Source organism: Odocoileus virginianus, chromosome 18, assembly GCF_023699985.2.
Source record: "Odocoileus virginianus isolate 20LAN1187 ecotype Illinois chromosome 18, Ovbor_1.2, whole genome shotgun sequence".
Classification (NCBI taxonomy): Eukaryota; Metazoa; Chordata; class Mammalia; order Artiodactyla; family Cervidae; genus Odocoileus; species Odocoileus virginianus.
This window is the reverse complement of record NC_069691.1, coordinates 20468368-20484417: the sequence shown is the minus strand read 5'-3', so window position 1 is coordinate 20484417 and position 16050 is coordinate 20468368. Positions and strand designations below refer to the sequence as shown.

Genomic DNA, 16050 nt, shown 5'->3' with positions numbered 1-16050 from the left:
TTTTATAAATAAAGGTACTAAGAACTGTTATAAGTCACCACGTTTGTTTTCATTTACCACAGGTTTTTGTTTGCAATCTGTTAGATCTCCTGATCTGAAATGAATTCAGATTCTCTCATTGACTCTTCTGCCCCAGGCTGCTGTGCCTTAGGTTGAGAATCTCTGCATTCTTAATTCTTACTGCACCTACTATTTCCTTGGGTGGTTTTATAGACCTCCATGACACCAACCTGTAAGCTCCATGAGGGGCAGGGATTTTTGGGTGGTTTTTGTTGTTTCACTACAGTAAATCTAACAGCAGAAGTGTGTGTGGTATGTAAAAAGTGCATTTATTCTTATTATAGCTAAACATCTTAAAATCCTGGTTTAACTATCTATTAGTTTTATAATCATGGTCAAGGTACTCAACTATTCTGTGCTTCTACTGTTCTTTCCTGGGAAATGGGAGGATAATAAACTTACTGTTACTGGATTATTGTGAGGATTTAAGGCAGAGTATATGAAGCAGCTCGCACAGGACCCAGTTTACAACAGATGATACAAAACTGACAGTTCTTCATTGATCTTGACTCATTGTCTCTTTTTTCTTATTGCTTTTGGTCACTGAATCTGCCTACATCACCACCACCTTTAGAGCCTGTATTAGCTATAAAGTAAAATGTGTCTCTCTGTCTTGGTTTTCTCCCCCTTCCTATCTCCCTGGCTTCATCTTCCATCTGTTCTGGTAACAACCAACTTTGTACCTGTTTGCCCTTTCATGCCTCTGTATTATTGGACACGTTGTTTCCTCTGCTGGAATATCATTCTCCACTTCTCTCTTCCGTTCCCAAACCACTACACCAGTATAGCAATATCTTTGTAGGCTGCCATGTCACATCCTCCTTTGTGTCATGAACCCTGGCTTTCCTCTGCGGGTAACTTATTTATCCCCTCTACAGTAAAAATAGCAGTGTACCCAGACTCCTAGTTCCACCATGGTGTGACGAATCCTTATATATATTTATCATACTGAGAACTCTTCCTGAATGGGAATTGTTGTCATTTTGTTCTTTTATTTACATCAGTTTAGGGGAAGGGCACATGATGAAGGATCAGCACATTTCTGTTACTCTGCTGAATCTATAGCACTTTATATATAATAGACACACAGTACTCTTTACCTCTCTGTTGTATAAGGCCAGGACATTCTGGAGCCTACTTCTGGAATCTCTACCATAAATCTAAACTCTTATTGGCATTTAGACCAAAAAAAAAAAAATGAGGATGCCTGCCACTTGGTCTTTTATGCTATCAGGGAATATAAATGAGTTACTAGACACTGCTGGAGGTCACGCAGTTGTATTGTTGCTGCATCCTTGTCTGTAGTATATTTCCTTCCAGAACCTCAGAGTAAAGTCATTATGTTTTCTACCTTTGTTTAAGCAAGTACCATTTCCTACCTAGTCTGTTCTCCTAATTCAAAGACATCCTAGGTAATGCCTTAGCAGACCCCACTGGAGGGCTACATTATCACTCTCTATTCCATAATGTTTTACCTTATGTTTTTTACTGCAATCAATCATCTAAGAAACCAAAAAAATATGACAGAGATTTAAACAAATTAGGGCTTTTATTTTTGTCAAAAGAAAAAAAATCCAGGGTTAGCATATTGTACAAGTAACTAGCACTATGTGCAAATATAAAATAAGCCTTATTGAAGAGATCTTACAAGCTGGCATACAGCGGATACCTCTAGTAAGACTGGACGGTACCATGGAAATTGCTCCAGTAGAATACCTCTGGCCTCACAGAGTGCTTCATATTTCTAGGGGGCAGGGGTAGTGAACATTAACCGGTTATTTAGTAGAAAAAACATGGCTTTCTTATCTAGGGAGGAGTGGGTGCTTCTCAAGTTCAGGTCCCCTAGCCTGTTCTTCCATCAGGATTAACTCAGACCACCTGAGCCAGCTTAGTGCTAAGCTACCGAAAGATGACAGGAAATGAGCATTTAGAAAACACAGCCGCACTTCCTCTCAGTCTGTTGCTGACATTAGCAGCTCAGGGTATCAGGCAAAGGTTTGCTGTGTGGTAGTAAGTCTGCTTTGGTCACAACCATCACAGCTATATTCCAGACAACAAGATGGGAAGACAACAGGAAGGTGGAAAAAGAGGATACACTGTATATGCGTACATACTTACATATAAATATGTGTGTACACACACACACAGGCTTTCCAGAAACCCCTAGCTCCCTTTGTGCTTATATCTCATTGGCCATAACTGTGTAACAAAGTAATTAGCTGCAGAGGAATCTAAGAATGCAGGTTTGTAGCTTTTGTGTCTGTATGGTAGATGACAGCAAAGGAAAAGGATAGTTGGAATGGGTTTTGAGAGAGTTAACTCTGTGGTATCTATCACAGTCATTTATCATTGGCCCAGAGTAGAATAGGGTGATGGCTAGTGTGTGATTTTGTAAAAGATACACAGCCTGCTTCACTCTCTTCATTTAATATGGAGATAGTTTATCCAAAGTGTTTTGTATAGCTTCTGAGACATTGAAAACACTCACTAAGCATTAGTTATTACTATACAATTTTGCTCTCTAGTTATTTTTTTTTCTTAATTCTGCATATTGCCTTGTGCCTTTTAAAGCTATCCCACCACTGATATTAGGGTCTTCTATATGCGTAAATATGAGATCGGTGATTTCATTCATTCACAAAACCTTAGAAAAACATCTCTAAAAGTTGACTCTTTAAAATTATAGGGCCCATTAAGTGCAGAAATAATTCAAAGTAAATATCTTGTGCCAACATGTATTTTCTGTGGCCCTCAAACTCAGTTAGTTAGATCATGGCTAATGAGGTCTAGGTCACAAGTTCATTTGCCACAAAGTCCAATTAGCTTTGATCCAGTCTGTGTGGGCCCAGATTATATCCTCAACTTCAGCTAATTATGTCACAAACATGCACCCTTGGTCAGGATAAAGAAGATGCATCCTTAAAACCTTTCATTACAATTTCAATTTCAGTGCTTCTGACTAATGATTCTATAGCATCATTTTCATTTTTACTAAAGAAACATTGTGTTGTCATGAATTACACTCAACATTTTAGTAGCTAGAGGACTATGAACATATTTTTAAACTATAACAAGAAAATTTTTCAGCTTAAGCTATTTCAATCTTTCTGTAATTTTGCAGTGCTGACATTTAACTATGTACAGTTTTTGTCTCTAAAGTTCATTTTAGAGTCTTTCTACTCTTCATATTTGATGCACTTCCATGTGTGTTAGAAAAGAGTATTCCATATTCATTTTCACCACAGTGAATTAATAGTCAGCTAGTGTTTGATCCCTGACTCAGGTCATATTGAGAGTCCCACTTCTGTGTGATAACAAACACTTTTTGCTAGTTATTCTCCCAGAAGTTCGGGATGCTGATCTTTATCGTGAACCTTCAAGCATCCAGTACATGGCCTTGCAGCCTGCGCATGGTTAGTAAATCCTGGTTCACTGTTGCTCCTGTCACCAGCAGCCTTGCCAAGTAGCCATAATGAACAAGGTTTCACTCAAGAGGTGATGATAGCCCTCACAGATATGTGTCATCAATATAAAGATGTGTAATCCTTATAATATGATGATACTAAAGTGTTTACTTTTTTTCTCTGTGACTATGGACAGTTACTGGTAGCATAACAGGATTAATAATGGGAGTCAGTGAGTGAACATGTATTTCAGTTGAAACTGCTTTTCTGTACTGGGTGTTGAAGTAGAATAGCTTTTTACTCAAGGGAGAAGGTAATCTAATTCACTCTTGTTCCTATTTATCATTACTTCTGTACAAACACACATTTACGTATTTCCTGGCAATAGTTTTCCCAAGAATATTTTTTACTGGGCTGGTTCATAGTCTTGTCCATTGCTATAGATTCTTACAATTTATGGTATCTAATAATTTAGACTACTGTAATGAAACTAGCTGGGAAACATTGCATACCATGTAGAGAGAGTCCCATTCAGTTGAAATTTCTTGATGTAACTGAGAAATCAAGTTTTTTTCATTTATTTTTATTAGTTGAAAGCTAATTACTTTACAGTATTGTAGTGGGTTTTGTCATACATTGACATGAATCAATGAAATTTTTTCTTTCGCATCTCCATTTTTTAATCTCACTTCCCCCACTTACTCCATCATGTTAGTCAAAGTAGAAATAAAGACATCATACTCTATCTTGTCCAAATTAAGAAATATCTTTTGAAAATACTTTTCATTTTCTCATATCAACCGCTCTTTGAAGATTATCTCCTGGTTAGAGATGATCAGTGTTTTAAAATGTTAAGGTTTTCATTGTGTGGGTTTCTATTGCAGTAAGACTTGACCAATAGGAAGCATTCTCATAATCTTTAAATTATGGATTTATCAAACTCAACAGAGAATTTATCAAATGTGTTTCATAAAATGTTAGTTCTCTAAAAAAGTTCTGTGATGACACAAGCAGAAAAACACTATATAAACTTCTTTTGAGGACTCTAAATTTCTGTTTGTTTTTTAAAGATTCTGAGAAATCCCCTAGGAAAGAAATGCAGTGTTTTAAAAACTGACCACAGAATTCTCATCTGAATCATATCTAGTAACATGACACCATATACTTTAGGAGGTGGTACATTAATGATATATTGACAATTAGCAGATTTATTCAAAAGGTACAAGCATGTGTATTGGACTCACCTTTTTAGAAAATAATATAGTTAGGGTATTTTCTGAAGCCATCCAGTTATCCTTTCCATATACTCTTTAATTGATTAATTGTTGTTTAGTCACTGTCATGTCTTACTCTTTGTGACCCCATAGACTGCAGCACACCAGGCTCCCCTGTCTTTCACTCTCTCTCAGAGTTTGAGTCGCTGATGCTGTCTAACCATCTCTTCCTCTGCTGCCCCCTTCTCCTTTTGCCCTCGTTCTTCCCCAGCATCAGGGTATTTTCCAAGGAGCTGGCTTTTTACGTCAGGTGGCCAAAGTATTGGAGCTTCAGCATCAGTCCCTCCAGTGAATATTCAGGGTTGATTTTCTTTAGAATTGACTGGTTTGATTTCTTTGCTGTCCAAGGAATTCTCAAGTCTTCTCTAGTACCACAATAGAAAAGCATCAATTCTTCATGCTCAGCCTTCTTTATGGTCCAACTCTCACATCTGTACATGACTACTGGAAAAACCATAGCTTTGACTATACAGACCTTTGTTGGCAAAGTGATGCCTTTGCTTTTTAATATGCTGTCTAGGTTTGTCATAGCTTTCCTTCCAAGTAGCCAGTGCCTATTAATTCCGTGGCTGCAGTCACCATCCACAGTGATTTTGGAGCCCAAGAAAATAAAACGTGTCACTGTTTCCACCTTCTCCCCATCTTTTTGCCATGAAGGAGTTGACCTGGATGCCATGATCTTTGTTTTTTGAATGTTGAATTTTAAGCCAGCTTTTTCACTCTCCTTTTTCACCTTCATCAAGAGGCTCTTTAGTTACTCTTCACCTTCTGCCATTAGGGTGGTATGATCTGCATATCTGAGGTTATTGTTATTTCTCCCAGCAATCTTGATTCTAGCTTGAGCTTCATCCAGCCCAGCGTTTCACATGATGTGCTCTGCATATAAGTTAAATAAGCAGGGTGACAATATACAGCCTTGATGTACTCCTTTCCCGATTTTGAACCAGTCAGTTGTCCCATTTCCAGTTCTAATGGTTGCTTCTTGATTAATAAAGAGCCTTACAAAAGATACTCTTCAAGTTCATATTTTCTCTTTCAGTGAAATAGTCTCAGGATTTTCAGGTAAAATTATGCATTGTTATTATCATTTAAATGCTCTCTGCTTAGAAGATATAGTTGTATGGTATTTCTATAATTGAGATGGAGAGGCTGCTTTCTTTCTTTATGCTGTTTTCTGCCTTCAGTATGACTTGGAGCATTCAAGAAATGATCTGTTTCAAGACTCAAAAATATTCTGCATGCTAGCCAACCAGAGATTATGTACCGCATGAATGCAGTGTGTTGACGATTCCACATAATGTAGCTACTTCCATGTGAGGCTTCGGTGACTTTCACAAAAGCTTCACAATGTAAAAACTACCTAAGGCAGAGTTCTTGGTTTCAAGCAGCAAAAACTAAGTCTGGCTTATTTAAGCAAAACAAATAATTTATTGAAAGATATTTGTGACTCAGAATTTTCAGGAAGTCTGAAGAAACAAGCTGAAAAAAAAATAGGTACAAGCGTTGTTAAACAGTAGCCAGACCAAAGACAAAACCTCACGCCAGGAGCTGTCCAGTCAGAACACCGCACGACCACAACCCTCTCAAACACTGTTGGCCACTGCTGACACCGGATTCCAATCAGAACTGTGCAACCTGTGTGACTGACTTAATGAAGATTCCATGAAATCATGTACCTCTGTCCTTAGCAACAGTTCTCCCCATGCTCATATTCTCCTAGCTCGCAAACTTTTTGAAAATATTTAAAACTTAGTCATTCTGACTGCCTATAGTTATTTCTTCAGTTTGTCCAGTCAGACATATACTGCTATCACAGCATGGAAACACCTTGCAATAAGGTCACCTCCTATTATTATATCTAATGAACATGTTTCAGGATCATATGTTCTGACTATAGCAGCGTGCTCTGATTGCCACTCCCTTTTCTCATGGTCTCCTGTTACCTCTCTGACCTCAGGCCTTTCTTTAGGCTGTTTCTTTGCCTGTAACATTCACTTGCCTCCTTGAACTCCTATCCCAGCTTAAAATAACATCCAAACTTCATTCTGTGGTCCATAGTGATGTCTTTCAAGCTTTTTAAAAAACCATCTCCAGTGAGAAAACTAGATGTGCAATTTTTTACTCAGCTAAATATACATAGGCACACACACATGCTGTATATGCATATGACAGAAAAAAAGCTTCTCAAAATAATTCTTCTCCTCCTAGGTATAATATGTTCTGATCTTGTCTAGTCTCTTTCTTTTTTAATGCTAGTGTGACCCATTAAATCACGGATCATGACCCACAAACAAAATTTGTTTACACTACTTACATGTTTCGTTTTCACCTACTTTTTAAGCCTCATTTTTTTTCTAGCGTCCTTCTCATTCATTTTAAACAACCATTCTAGACTTCTAGTTTATTCCTAAATACCAGGATCTTCCCTGTGTCATGGCTTTTGTACATGCTACACTATCTTCTTGATATATCTTTCTTCTTGTTTTTCATAGAACTGACTTCTTTTCATCCTCTAGTTTCAACCTAACTATCTTCTTGGAAAGTAACAGCACTTGATTACCTGATCTAATATGTGCCTTTCCATTTATTATACTTTAATATGCTATTTTTCTCTTCTATAGATATAACAAAATATCTAATGATCATATTTCCTTTCTTATTTTTGACCACCTACTTCTTATGTTATGTAACCTTTACATGAATAGAGGTCATATTCATTTTTTCCCAGGTGCTGTAAATATTTATTAAAAGAATAGGTACAGAGCAGCCTGAAATCAATAAAAACATTGTACCAATGTAAGATGTTATAATGATCAACATTACTACATTTTATCTTCATAATGAATTTTATGGTATGAAATTTGTAAGATATTTTATTATCTTAATTTGAAATTTTTCATACCATTGCTTTATTGGTGAGAGGATATTCAAAACCTAGGTAAAACACAAAATGCATAATTTAGAAGTATTATATATCTGGACTTATGGATAGACACCTGAAAATAAAGAAAACGGAAAAATTGGTTATAGCTAAAATAAACTGACATAGTCATTGTGGTGAATAAGCAAGGACCCATTCAGGGTCATGCTTAGCCAGGGTGCATGCTGAGGCATGATGGGGTGCAGCAGCACTAATTGACTGGGTTCAGTGGATCCGAGTCCTGACGTTTACACAGAACCTGATAATACCTTCAGCTAGGAAGAACCTTCTGTCAGCAAGTATGGGCATATCTGTGTGTTTACATTCATTACAGGATACGTATGCAGAATAATGGAAAGATTCTTCTTCTGCTATAGAATAATATGACATAGTATTTTCATAAGTCTGTGGCAATCAATAAAAAACAAACAGGCATGTTTCAAACATGCACAGAATTGCTTGGGAATTTAGTTGTTTCAGGAATGTATAGTCGGAAATAGCTGCTTTCAATCCGATATGCTGAAAATTGAGTAATTTTCTCAATCATATGTCTTGGAGATTTCTGGGGGACATAGTGTGCAAGCAATAGCTCTTATGTATTCATTATAGTGGTATGAAAGACAGCTGATCTTAGGTATCAGAATTAGAATAATTATTTCTAGTTCCTAAGAAAGAACTGTTTATGTTGTTGGCACTTCTTTTTTTAAAAAAAAATTTCTTCAGAATTTATCCAGTAGCTTAGAGCATTTAGAACTGAAAAGATATTAAAGAATTAATTTCTGCCTGACTCTGGCTCTGGCTCCAAAAAGGCCTCCAGCAAATGAGTTAGTACTTACCTTCTTACTCTTGAAGAGCATTGACTGAGGACATTGAGGCCTGCCTCTGTTGGCCAGTCCAGTGTTGAAAAGTCTCCTCTCTTCTACATTGCAAGTGTTTAAGTGCCAGAGACAAATTCAGCAACAATTTGTGACACTTCATTTACTAATATAATTGTGCCTTTTTTCCCCTGGAAGTTACCAATCTTTACCCCTGTGTGTGCTTACACAAGCTTTCTCCTCAGTCCCATGGGTCATGATTGAGTAATGAACATCATTTATGGATTAGATATACTCTTTAGTGACTTTCACTCTTCTCCTGTTCTTTGCTCATTTTTTAGCTAATGAATCATCTCCAGCTAGGGGGAACTATGAAAATCAAAGCTCTTTGCTGCCATATTTTTATGCTGACTTGAGGGCTATAGAGATTTTCTATATATCTGTGATGCATTTATTTGTATTACTATTGTTCACTGAGGACTAATTATATAAAGGAGTCATGCCCAGAAGATGGCGTGATTTAAATCCCTTGGAATGATGCTCTTATAATAGAACTGCAACTTCCACAATCACAGAACTTCCAAAGTCTTAGTGTGCAATGGTAACTATCCTCCAAAATAGTCTGACCCTTTCCATCTCTTTTTCTTTACCATTGCAAGGACATCTTCTGCAGATCCCATTCTGAGTAATACAGTAGAGTAGTGGGGTGCTGATAAACAGTTAGCAAAGTGTAGTTGTAGTTCACTGGCTCAGTCGTGTCTGACTCTTTGTGACCCCTTGGACTGCAGCACGCCAGGCTTCCCTGTCCTTCACCATCTCCTGGAGCTTGCTCAAACTCATGTCCATTGAGAGTGATGTCAGTGATGCCATCCAACCATCTTGTTCTCTGTCATCCCCTTCTCCTCCTGCCTTCAATCTTTCCTAGCATCAGGGTCTTTTCTAGTGAGTTGGCTCTTTGCATCAGGTGGCCAAAGTATTGGAGCTTCAGCATCAGTCCTTCCAATAATATTCAGGGTTGATTTCATTTAGGATTGACTGATCTCCTTGCCGTCAAGGGACTCTTAAAGTCTTCTCCAACACTACAGTTCAAAAGCATGAATTCATCGACACCCAGCCTTCTTTATGGGTCAGCTCTCACATCCATATGTGACTACTGGAACAGCCATAGCTTTGACTATATGGATCTTTGTTGGCAAGGTAATGTCTCTGCTTTTTAATATGCTGTCTATTTTTGTCATAGCTTTTCCTCCAAGGAGCAAGTGTCTTTTAATTTCATGGCTGCAGTCACCATCTGTAGTGATTTTGGAGCCCAAGAAAATAAAGTCTATCACAGTTTCCATTGTTTCCCCATCTATTTGCCATGAAGTGATGACCTGATGCCATGATCTTAGTATTTTGAATGCTGAGTTGTAACATAGCTTTTTCACTCTCTCATTCACCTTCATCAAGAGGCTCTTTAGTTCCTCTTCACTTTCTGCCATTAGGGTGGTGTCATCTGCAACTCTGAGGTTATTGATATTTTTCCTGGCAATCTTGATTCCAGCCCAGCTTTTCTTATGATGTACTCTGCATATAAGTTAAATAAGCAGGGTGACAATATACAGCCTTGATGTACTCCCTTCCCGATTGTGAAGCAGTCAATTGTTCCATGTCCGGTTCTAACTGTTGCTACTTGACCTGCATATAGATTTCTCAGGAGGCAGGTAAGGTGGTATGGTATTCCCATCTCTTTCAGAATTTTCCCCAGTTTGTTGTGATCCACACAGTGAAAGACTTAGGGTAGTCAATGAAGTAGAGTTGATGTTTTTCTGGAATTCCCTTGCTTTTTCTATGATCCAATAGATGTTGGCAATTTGTCTCTGGTTTTTTTGCCTTTTCTAAATCCAGCTTGAACATCTGGAAGTTCTCGGTTTATGTACTGTGGAAGTCTCACTTAAAGAATTTTGAGCATTACTTTGCTAGCATGTGGATGAGTGCAATTGTGCAGTAGTTTGAACATTCTTTGGCATTACCTTTCTTTGGGATTGGAATGAAAACTGGCCTTTTCCAGTCCTGTGGCCACTGCTGATTTTTCCAAATTTGCTGGCATATTGAGTGCAGCACTTTAACAGCATCATCTTTTAGCTAAAATATAAGAAACTCTTAAATAGCAATAGAAAGTTTGTATGTTACCTGTACCACCTTTTGGGACTGTTCCACAATATAGTCATTGATAACTATCATTGACATATTTGAAAGTTAAATTCTTTTAATGTGATGAAATGTTTGAGTGAATTGGTTAAGTGCATATTCCAAGTCCAGTTTTTTACCAGCTATATGCTTTGGCTAAAGCTGTTTAATCTATCTAGACTTCCAAGTATTCTCCTTGTCTTTGCAAATAGAAATAACAGTACCTATCTCATAAAGTTGTAACGAAGGTTAAGTGAGTTAATACCTGAAAAGCACATAAGATCGTGCCTGTTGCATAGTAAATAGTAAATATTAGCTATTAATAGCTATTATTGTATGATTTATTTGTAAGATCAACTTACTACTGGAAAGCATTCTTAAGCGTTTTATTCAGACTGTGAAAAGAAAAGTTGGCACAGTTTCCTGCATCTGTCATAGTGTTTATTTCTCTGTATCTATTTGTACATCTTACTTGATTATACTTAAATACCAACATCAGATTGTGTTAAGTGCAGCTAAATAGGCTCACTGTCATATTTATGGGACATAAGATGAACTCATTTCTCTTTTTATCCAAATTTAAAATCAACATGGCTGTTTTATTAAAATAAGTATATGCTGAAAGAAATACATAAATGAGATTTCCAGTTGGAAAATATAGCAGTATTGAGAAGAAATGTGTATTTTAAATGATGCTTTTCTATGTGTAAAAAAAAAAAATTCTCTATAGAGTTGTTTCTGTCATCATCCCAAACTAAAATTTATACCTGGATCTGTGATGATTCTTTCTGGGAAGCAGTAACTTTACCCAGTGTTGAATACTTTTGGAGCACTCTTACTATTTTACTGAAATTTGCATTAGAAATTACAATATAAATATAATTTGTAATGGGTTAAATGACCTATTTTAAACAATACAGAAAAATCTTGAAATAGTTTAGCCCAATTTCTCATGCTTTAGAAAAACATCAAAAAAAGAAAGTATGTTTTATAAATTTATGAAAGTGACCATTATGCCAAATATACTTTTAAATAGAGTCCTATTTTATTTGTTGATTAGTGAGTCCACCATGTAGCAATAGTTATGTTAAGTGTTGAGGGTACAGATGGGAATAGAACATAATTTCATGGGAATATGAAGAATTCAGGAAATTAACAGTGCATTGAGAGTTATATTTCAGGTATGCGCAGGAAAGTAGAGAGAGCAAAACATAACAGTCCTGTAAGGAGTGGCCACGGAATACAAGGGGTGCAGAGGAGTAATTCTGAGATAAGGCGATGCTTGAACTGAGAGTTTAAGGGTGATTTAGGCAAAGGAAGAGAGTTGAAGACATGTGAAGGCCTTCCAGACAGGGGAAACCCTACACAATATAGCAGGGAGGCAAGAGAAGATAGTGCTTTACAGGAGATCAGCAACAAGGTCAGTGTGCTGTGAGCAAAGAAATCATTTCAAGACATGGCTGGTACCAAAACCAGAGATTGTGCCGGCAACGGCCCTGAGAAGACAGGTCAAGGGTTGTGATTTTCTTCCCAAGGCAAGAGAGAATCACAGAAAGGTTTTTAAGAAAAGCTTGATTTTCATATTTTCCTTTTAGAAATCTTCCCCTGGCATCAGAGCTGAAGATAGATTGGAAGAGAACCAAATAGAGGAAGGAAAACTAGTTAGAAGGCAATTTTAATGGTGAATATTATGAGTTAAAGGACCCCTGATAGCTCAGTTGTTAAAGAATCCGCCTGCAATGCAGGACACCCTGGTTGGATTCCTGGGTCAGGACGATCCGCTGGAGAAGGAATAAGCTACCCACTCCAATATTCTTGGGCTTCCCTTGTGGCTCAGCTAATAAAGAACTGCCTGCAATGCGGGAGACCTGGGTTCGATCCCTGGGTTGGGAAGATCCCCTGGAGAAGGGAAAGGCTACCACTCCAGTATTCTGGCCTAGAGAATTCCATGGACTGTATAGTCCATGGGGTCACAAAGAATCGTATACGACTGAGAGACTTTCACTTAACTTTACTCATTCGTCATGAGTTAAGGCAGTGAGTACAAGAATGGAAAGGAGATTGAATTGTTTCAGAGGTAAAGTGAGTGGGACTGATGTCAATCTGAGCAAGAAAAGTATGCGTGCACTCAGTCACATCCGCCTCTTTATGACCCCATAGACTGCAACCTGCCAGACTCCTCAGTCCATAGATTTTTTTTTTTTTTTAAGCAAAAATATTGGAGTGGGTTGTCATTTCCTTCTCCAGGGAGTCTTCCCAACCTAGGAATCGAACGTGCATCTCCTCGCCTCTTACCGTGACAGGCAGATTCTTCTACCACTGAGCAAACTAGGAAATCCTGAGCAAGAAGAGTTAGCAATAATTTCCAAAGCTGAGTGTTGTGGTGCTGCCCCCTGCTGAGAGGGGGGAATATAGGAAAAAGAGTAGGAGAGAAAAGAATTCCTTTTTAGGTATGCCTTCACTTTTACACAGGAGACCTCCCAAATATCAGGGGTTCCCTAGCAGAGATACGTAAGTGACTCTCAGAAGTCTAGATTTGAAACTCTTAAAGTATAACCTAGCGTGCTGCCATCAGTGGGGTCGCAAAGATTCAGACACAACTTAGAAACTGAACAACAACAACAAAAGTAAAACTAGAAAGTGAAGAAAGTGGAGGTATAAACTTATTAGCATGAATATGGTCATGTAGTATATGATCAAAGTGTATGGTCTGAATAAAAGTGAGAAAAGATAAGAGTTAAAATTGGAGACCTCGGAAATTACTATTTAATGTGCTGAAAAAATTGAGCCTCCAAAAGGTTCTTGAAACACTGTGGTTAAAAAAATTAAAAGGTGAAAGAGAAATGCCATAGAAACTAATGAACAAGAAAGATTAAAACAGAAAGACCTTGCGTATACATAGAATACATAGAAATGTCCACAGACATCTACACCAAATTGTTGGTACTGGCTCACTCTGAGATGTAGTGTTGAAAAGAATGACCAAAAACACTGGGAATTTTAATTTGATGTTTGAATTTTTAAAAAGAAAAGTATTTTACACCTTCCTACTGTTTTTGAAACTTCTTGAGAGCCTGCACTAATTGCAAAATAAAAACAAAAGTCATGTTAAAATATATGATATAGTCAATTAAAAGTTAAAAATAAATCCATCAAACAAGCTGCTTAATCAGAACAGGGCAAGGAGGGAAAGGATACCATGGCATAGTCAACAACATTGTACTGCAGATAAGTCAGGAAAGATGAGAGCGGACAGCAGCCTTTTAGCTTGGCATTTAGATGAGGTCACAAGTGACCTTATTAAAAGCATTTTCAATGAAAGGCTAAGGGCAGAAGCTTGACTGTTGTTGTTGGGAAGCAGAAAATGAGGACATGAGGTGGCATAGTCATCTCATTGAGGAGAAGCTTGAGTGTAAAGAAGAAGTAAAAGTTAGGGATTTAGGGCACATGCTTTGCTCAAGATCCTGCCTAGTGATTAGAAAGAGATTCATGCAAGCTACCTTAGTCATGAAGGTTTCCTGCAAGTCACCAGCAATGTGAAGTAGCTTGGAGAGCTGACTTGTCAACCCCTAGTCATTCCAGATCCCAGCTCTCCTAAAACTGGGATTTGCAGGAAGTTTTATAAGAAATTTAAGAAGTCACACAGCAGGATTTTTTGAAGGGACAAGACCTGAGTTTATTTATACACTTGAGGTAGGCCCCAATAGTGGCAAAAACTATACTGTGCAGAAAAGTGTTGAGGTACTTATAAATAAATGTACCTTTAATTTGGAAAGTAAGCCCAGCTATTTCTGGGAATGAAGTTTCACACAAAATACAAAACTCACCATGTCCCAAAGGCTAAGCTGATATATTTTAAACATATATTCACCCTGGAAAAAAATAAGATGATGTAAATAAATTTCTTTCTTTTCTTCTTCTAAAGCCGAACAACAACTTATCCTTACACAGAAACACAGATGTACAGCCAAAACACTGGAGGGAATTACTTTGATACTCAAGGGAGCTCCGCACAGGTGACTACTGTGGTCTCGTCCCACAGTATGGTGGGCACCGGTGGGATTCAGATGGGCGTCACTGGAGGTCAACTCATCAGCAGCTCTGGAGGAACCTATCTGATCGGCAACTCAATGGAGAATTCTGGACACTCAGTGACACATACCACTCGGGCTTCCCCAGCGACAGTAAGTATCTTAAGTTTTTATTTGTTTAATTCAGCTTCTTGGTGGCCTCTTTCATACACTTTTCTCTTTAGAGAGGAAAAAAAAAGCAAAACACTGGGCTGGGGCAAGAATGTGTTGAGAAGTTTTAGCATGTAACTTTTTCTAATGTATGTTAAAATCTGTTCTTACAGAATAAAATTAGACATGCTTACCCATATTGAAGTCATTTTGCATTGAACCAGAACACTTTGGGAAGCACTGACAAAGGCCATCTAGACAGTGATTTTCACAGTGGAAAAGGGAAGTACTTGCCACTTATCAAGGCCTTAGGAAAGCTGGGGAAATGGGGAGGATGAGTCCTTTGCCACTTTCATTTTCATTCCAGTGAAAAACATTTAATAGATTGGCTCTGATCATAGGTGTGAGCAAAGAATAACTTAGGAACACAAATACATATTTGAGTTTTCAAGTTTTTAAAATGTAAGGTTTATTTTGACATAAGATATTTTAATGTGCTAAAATGCTATGATAAAAATAGTAATAAAAACCTGTGCAGTTTTTGATATCCTCAAACTCTGTAACCTGGTCTTTCCTCCTGGTCTTTCCTTTTTACTTCAGCTAAGCATAGGGAGAATAATCATTTAGAACCACCTAGCTAAAGTAGAAATGGAATTGATCTTACAGTTGTTTCGTATAAAAGGGGCCTGGAAATCTGACTTAAGTGCATGTACCCCTTTTCTGTACTCCTACCATATAATTTGTTCTTATAATGAAATAGAAACAAATAGAAAATAATTATGTGAGAGACTTTACATTTTTCACTTTGTGGATTTTCTTCATGATATAATATATATTTGGTAAGTATTTTCTATATACATTTTCTGTTTGTAATGATTACCATGTACTCATACCTTCATCATTTAGTATTTTTTCCCTAATCTGTCTTTAAAGCCCTTTATTTTTAATTAACTCTTTCCTACTAACATCAGAATAGATTAGCTGTTCCATTTTTTTCTTTGTATTTTTGAAGCATTTCTAACATCCATTTCCCTCTTGCTTTTAATAACATTAAATATGGAATTTCTATACCTTTCGGTAACATCAGTATATTTATGTAGATTAGAAACTAAATCATAGATTCTCTTGACCTCAGTTCTCCTGTCAATGAAATAAGGGATTAGTTAGACTAAATGATTTCCTAATTTCTTTTCAGCTTTAAAATCATATTTACGAAGGAATTGTAAA

General features: G+C 37.3%; 1 protein-coding gene across 9 annotated transcripts in view; it reads left to right on the top strand.

Moving 5' to 3' along the window:
- Window positions 1-16050, top strand: part of RFX3 (regulatory factor X3) — a 427651-nt gene that overhangs the window by 306875 nt on the left and 104726 nt on the right. For all 9 annotated transcript variants that reach the window (XM_020879415.2, XM_020879413.2, XM_020879414.2 and 6 more), the window contains one exon: window positions 14568-14826. In XM_020879415.2, coding sequence (XP_020735074.1) covers window positions 14568-14826 — 259 coding nt within the window. The remainder of the gene's footprint in view (window positions 1-14567; window positions 14827-16050) is intronic.